Source organism: Octopus bimaculoides, chromosome 10, assembly GCF_001194135.2.
Source record: "Octopus bimaculoides isolate UCB-OBI-ISO-001 chromosome 10, ASM119413v2, whole genome shotgun sequence".
NCBI lineage: Eukaryota > Metazoa > Mollusca > Cephalopoda > Octopoda > Octopodidae > Octopus > Octopus bimaculoides.
The window spans coordinates 92,471,875-92,477,744 of NC_068990.1; the positions used below are offsets into that span (position 1 = coordinate 92,471,875).

The 5,870-nt window shown below is 35.2% G+C and overlaps 1 protein-coding gene across 1 annotated transcript in view; it reads left to right on the top strand.

The window, feature by feature from the left end:
* The window catches only part of LOC106874592 (uncharacterized), a 71,169-nt gene that overhangs the window by 49,517 nt on the left and 15,782 nt on the right, over nt 1-5,870 (top strand). The window contains exons 12-17 of the mRNA XM_052971372.1: nt 450-667; nt 1,684-1,823; nt 2,413-2,528; nt 2,849-2,884; nt 3,460-3,495; nt 5,008-5,083. Of these exons, the coding sequence (XP_052827332.1) occupies nt 450-667; nt 1,684-1,823; nt 2,413-2,528; nt 2,849-2,884; nt 3,460-3,495; nt 5,008-5,083 (622 nt within the window). The remainder of the gene's footprint in view (nt 1-449; nt 668-1,683; nt 1,824-2,412; nt 2,529-2,848; nt 2,885-3,459; nt 3,496-5,007; nt 5,084-5,870) is intronic.

Consider the following 5,870-nt stretch of genomic DNA (forward strand, 5'->3'; position numbering starts at 1 on the left):
ATTATTATTATTGTTATTATTATTATTGTTATTATTATTATTATTATTATTATTATTATTATTATTCAGTAGTTTTATTTTTATAACGTGCTTTCACTTCACTACCGAGCGCAGCTCTGTGCGCCTTGGGTATGTGCTGTGGTTTGCTGTGGTGCTCTTATGTTTACTGTATTGAAAGTGTTTTGCGTAGAATGTGTGCAGTACCCAGTAGTGCAATTTTCTGTATGTTATATATATTTGTAAGTCCTGGTGTTTTTGTTATGTATTTGTCTGAATATTTTTTTATTATACCTAAGGCACCTACTATGATGATAGGAATTGTTTCTGTTTTTAGATTCCACATTCGAGTTATCTCTATTTCCAGGTCTTTGTATTTTGAAAGTTTTTCCATTATTATCATTATTATTATTATTATTGTCATTATTTTAATTTTCTTTCTCCTCGGACAGAAAAACTCTGAATTGATTCGTTTGTACATGAGTGTCCAAACCCCTGAACTTCTCCGTGTAAGATTGTTAAAAGCTTTGATTGCAAACTCTTTGAATGACGATATCTGGCAATTATTAGTTTCTTCAATCCGTTATGAACCAAACTGCTATGTTGCTAAATGGGCTCATAATTACATCAGACAACTGGCTGAATCTGAATACAAACCCATCAAATTGTGGTAAGTATTTGAATTTATTCATACACATAAACATACATACATGATGACCATCCACTCGTGACTGAGGAAGACCATTGCTGACCTTCAGGAACATTGTGTGCTCTAGGACTAACCTATATTTTGCATTTGCAGCCCCGTTGGGGGCTAATGAGCCCTGCTCGTGACAAACAGACACAACTGCAAACATTACAAACCAAGCTTTCCCCATTCACTACACCAAAGGGGATAATCTCCATTGTTTATATCTGTATTGTTTATTCCCCTAAATATTTCAAAGAGGCCATAAGCCAACAGGTCTTAGGGTCTGAAGATATGCCATAAAGGTACCCTTTATGGTGAGAAACCCAGGGTACCCCTATAAACCAGCCTTCACCAGTCATTAATATAGACTGCTCTGCTTCTTAGTGTGTGCTTCTTTTCTGGATTTATGCTTTTCTAAAAAAATTATAGTGAACAATGTTTGACGATACCGGTATGACTTTGAATCTCTTTAACAATTCAAAATAATGCCTCTTAATGAAATTTAAGAGGAATAAAAATTCCTCTTAATTCTAACTCAGGTCATCTAATTATATATATTTTTTGTTACTTTTCATAAAAAAGACTTTATTTTTTCGATATCCAATGTGCATTTTCACTTTTTTCTTCTTACTTTCCCCATATATATATATATATATATATATATATATATATATATATATATATATATATATATATATATATATATATATAATAGAGTGTAGCTTAATGGGTTAAAAAGCCCTTTGGATAGGCTCAAACCCTCATCTTCTATAAACATGACAGACATTTTAACCATTTTACCAAAGCAACACTTTGAATTTTCTCCATCCATGTTAGAAGCTTTGTTCTTAACAGAGAGAATTCTTAGATGTTTACATTATAACAATCTAGAAACTTCAAGAGATATGAAGTAAATTCTTTTTAACAGTGGAACAAACATAATTATTCCTTCTGTCTTATGCTGAAACTAAGTACTCCTGTTTTTTTTTTTAAAGGACTCTGAAGGCACGCAAAGCTATGGCTGTTTGGCCAGTTTGGTCTTCTCCATGCTTTGAGAGCCAGAAAGGTGTGATGGATATCTATGAACTGGTAAAAGAACGAGTACTGTATCCCATCCATATCTCCAAATACTTGGGTAAGTTCTATTTCTCCCACCACAACCCACATTTCATCTCTCACCACACCTCCTTTTTTTTATCTTTCACACCCTCTTCATCATTGATTCTGAATACGATTTACTCTTTACCACTCATACTCCATCCAGCTTCTACTACAATTACTGAATATCAACTCCGAGTACAACTCCATCATACTTCTGATTGTAATTCTGAATATATTTCTTGGATCCACTCCCAGTTCCACAAAATCTAAACATATCCAAATGCACAATCCTTCTTCAATAATCCTAACACAATGCAGAAGGTAACGCAGCCCTTTTCAAGGGGTTGTTATTTTATGGTAATTACCACTGCATGTTTCCGTACGTATCACTCTACATAATATCATGGCAGAGTCATATATAAGTGGTTTTTAATCAGTTTTGAGGCTGTTTTGTTTAGTAGATTTTCCCAGCCCCTCACCTCATAATACACTCAGTCTCTCTTGCTGAGTTCCCACTTATACTCATTCTCTCGGACTCTGTCTCTCTGTCTGTCTCTCTCTCTCCCTCCCCCTCTCTCCCTCTTTCTTCTCTAATCAAATCCTTCTCTATATTTTGGCTTCAGAATCTATCCAGGAAAGCATAGCTGTTGATATCCAACTCCTTCCAGTAGACCATTCCATATACAGCCTCATCTTGAGAGGTAGAATCGCTTCAAAATTGACCTACCATGATTATGAAGTAAGAATTTTTTGGTATCCGTTTTTGAATGTTTTTTTTGCATGGCTGCAGTCAAAAGCTGAAACAAATAAAAGAATAAATATTTGTACTTATGTGTGTGTTGTACATAAGTATATGTATGAGTGTACATTTGTATAAGCATGTGTGTGTGTGAATGTGTATGTGTGTGCATGTGTGTGTGTGTGTGTGTGTGTGTGTGTGTGTGTTTGAATATAAACATATGAACATATAAATATATATGTGTATATATTGTATTTACAATATATTCCACTTCTTTCGTTGTAATTAACAAACTAATTATTTCAATCCTTCTTCGTTAGATTCAACTTGAACTCTCCACTGAAGCTCTTAAACAAGTAAGTTGTTTTTAAATCTTTTTTTTTTTTCTGTTTTGTTTCTTTCCTTGAACTGCACAGCTCCAGCATGACCACACACACACACTAGCCGAAACCAGTTCAAAGCTACAGTCTTTCTTCTTTTAAATTGAATCTTAAGTCTCTCTGGATCCATTTCACACCAAAATTATGTCATCATCATCATCATCATCATCATTATTTAATATCTCTCAAGGTGACGAACAGGCAGAGTCGTTAGCGGTGTTTCATCTGTCTCTAACGTTCTGAGTTCAAATTCCACCGACTTTGCCCTTTTATCCTTTCAAGGTTGATAAATCAAATACCAGTTGCATACTGAGGTCGATCTAATTGACTGCCCTCCCCCAACTCCCACCAAATTTGACAGATACAATATGTACTTGCTGGACTTGTGTGTGTGTATGAGTGTGTATGTGTGTGCATGTGTGTGCGTATATGTGTGTTTGAATATAGACATATAAACATATAAATATATATGTGTATATATTGTATTTACAATATATTCCACTCCTTTCATTGTAATTAACAAACTAATTATTCCAATCTTTCTTCGTTAGATTCAACTTGAACTCTCCACTGAATCTCTTAAACAAGTAAGTTATTCTTAAATTATTTTTTTCTCTTTTGTTTCATTTCTTGAACTACACAGCTCCAGCATGACCACACACACACTGGCTAAAACCAGTTCAAAGCTAAAGTCTTTCTTCTATTATGTCATCATCATAGTCGTCATCATCGTCATCATCATTATCATCATCATCATTGTCCTCTTCATCATCATTATTTAATATCTCTCAAGGTGACAAACAGGCAGAGTCGTTCGCTGTGTTTCATCTGTCTCTCACGTTCTGAGTTCAAATTCTACCGACTTTGCCCTTTCATCCTTTCAGGGTCGATAAATCAAATACCAGTTGCATACTGGGGTTGATCTAATCGACTGCACCCCGCCATTCCCACCAAATTTCAGGCCTTGTGCCTAGAGTAGAAAGGATTATTTAACATCTCTCATCCATACTGACATGGGCTGAACTGTTTGATAGGATCTGACTACATTATTTACATTTGATGGATATTTGTCCTCATCTTGTTTGTTCTTAACACAACATTTCGGCTGATATACCCTCCAGCCTTTATCAGGTGTCTTGGGGAAATTTCGAACCTGGGTTCTCATTCCTAAGGTATTTTTCGATGTAATTATAATTATTATTATTATTATTATTAATTAGGTCACAGCCTGGAATCGAACTTGGAATCTTGGGGTTAGCAGCCCACGCTCTTAACCACTATGCCATATGCCCATGGGCTTGTAAATAATGTGCATAATTCCTCATCTCTTAAATATAGAATTGTATAAGGATCTCACTAGTTGAAGAACTGTGCCTTACTTCAATATCTTCAATGGCTTCTGCAGCTTGATGCCTTTCCTAGTGTCCACTACTTTACAGAGTACCCTGGGTGCCTTTCTCCATGGTACCAGCGCTAGTGATATTGTCTTGCAACTTTCAAATCTCTAAAATATTGATAACCTCTAAGACAATAGTTCTTCAAACAAATTACAAGTTTCTTGACATCTGCCATAGATCTAGCAAACCCCAAAGTGAACTGATGTACGCAGTAAGGTGGGTGGGGGGAAGACATTTTGTTGAATAAAGGATGCTTCATCTGCTTCCAATGTATTAAAGACCCTCTGATCCAAACTAAGTTCCTCCCCTTAGAATTGCTGGCTTTGTGCTGAAATCAGAAACCATTATCTATCTCCCCCTGAAGTAGCTCTTGTTGTTGCTGTTGCTGTCGTTCGTCCATTGGTTGATTGGACCTTTGATTAAATGTGCCTTAGTGACCATCATGCCTTTCTGTGCATCTGGTATTACACTATCTGATGTGTTTTTTTTTTTAGGTGTACAATGTTATTTGAGGAAAATTTGGCTGTTATGTCTAGCAGATTAATCACCCTTTCAACAGCTCCTTTACTAGCTCATGATCATTTAGAGGCTTTTTTTAGGCCACACGGTTGTAGTCATTAGAAGAAATTAATTGTAATTAGAAAGTAGTTTCTATTTATTTAAATATTCTAATGAATTCATGTTTTCTTTCATTTTTTTCAGGCTTTGAAACAAACAACATTGTTGCTGTTGAAGGATGTTGGAATTGTCTTCTCCTTGGACAAAGAGTCTGTACAAAGTGAGTAATGAATACATTTCTTGTAAACACAAGGTTTTACTGATGAGGTTGATGATAGCAGGGGTGTCTTGTGATATAGAATTACTTCCCTTTATATCCCATGTTCGAATTTGTTTCGAGACTGATTAAATAAAATATCAATTAACTCTCTGGGAAATTAAATTTCATGGTTATTCTAGTAATGATGTTAAATATCTAAGAAAAAATAGAATTGGTATTTTCTCAGCAAACTTAATATATCTTAACAAAAAATAGTTTCAAACATGACATTCCCCAACAAAAGGTAGATTGGTATACAAAACTGCTTTCTGAAGTTAAAGGTGATGAAATTTTGAACTGATATGTCTGAGTTCTGCAGTAAAAGGCTTAACCGTTTTGATACCAACCCGACTGAAACCAGTTCTGGCTCTGTATTACAAATGTCTTGTTTTCAAAAGTTTTGAATTAGTTCCTAACACTAGCTGAATGATAACTAAGTTATTTTACTAAATTCTTTGTTATCTTCAAAATTAGTTGAAAGAAACACAAAGCATCTCAACAGAAATATGGTAACAAAAGGGTTAAGTTGTGAGGGACATGTTAATTAACAATAGTATTCTTCCTATATTTGTGGGATGTGGTATGCCTGTGTGGTTAGTAAATTTGTCCCCTAACCATGTGGATGCTGGTTCAGTCTCATTGCATGGCACCTTCAGCAAGTGTCCTCTACTGTAGCCTTGTGAATGAATTTGGGGGATAGAAACTGAAAGAAACTCATTAAATATGAATGTGTGTGTGTCGGGGGGGG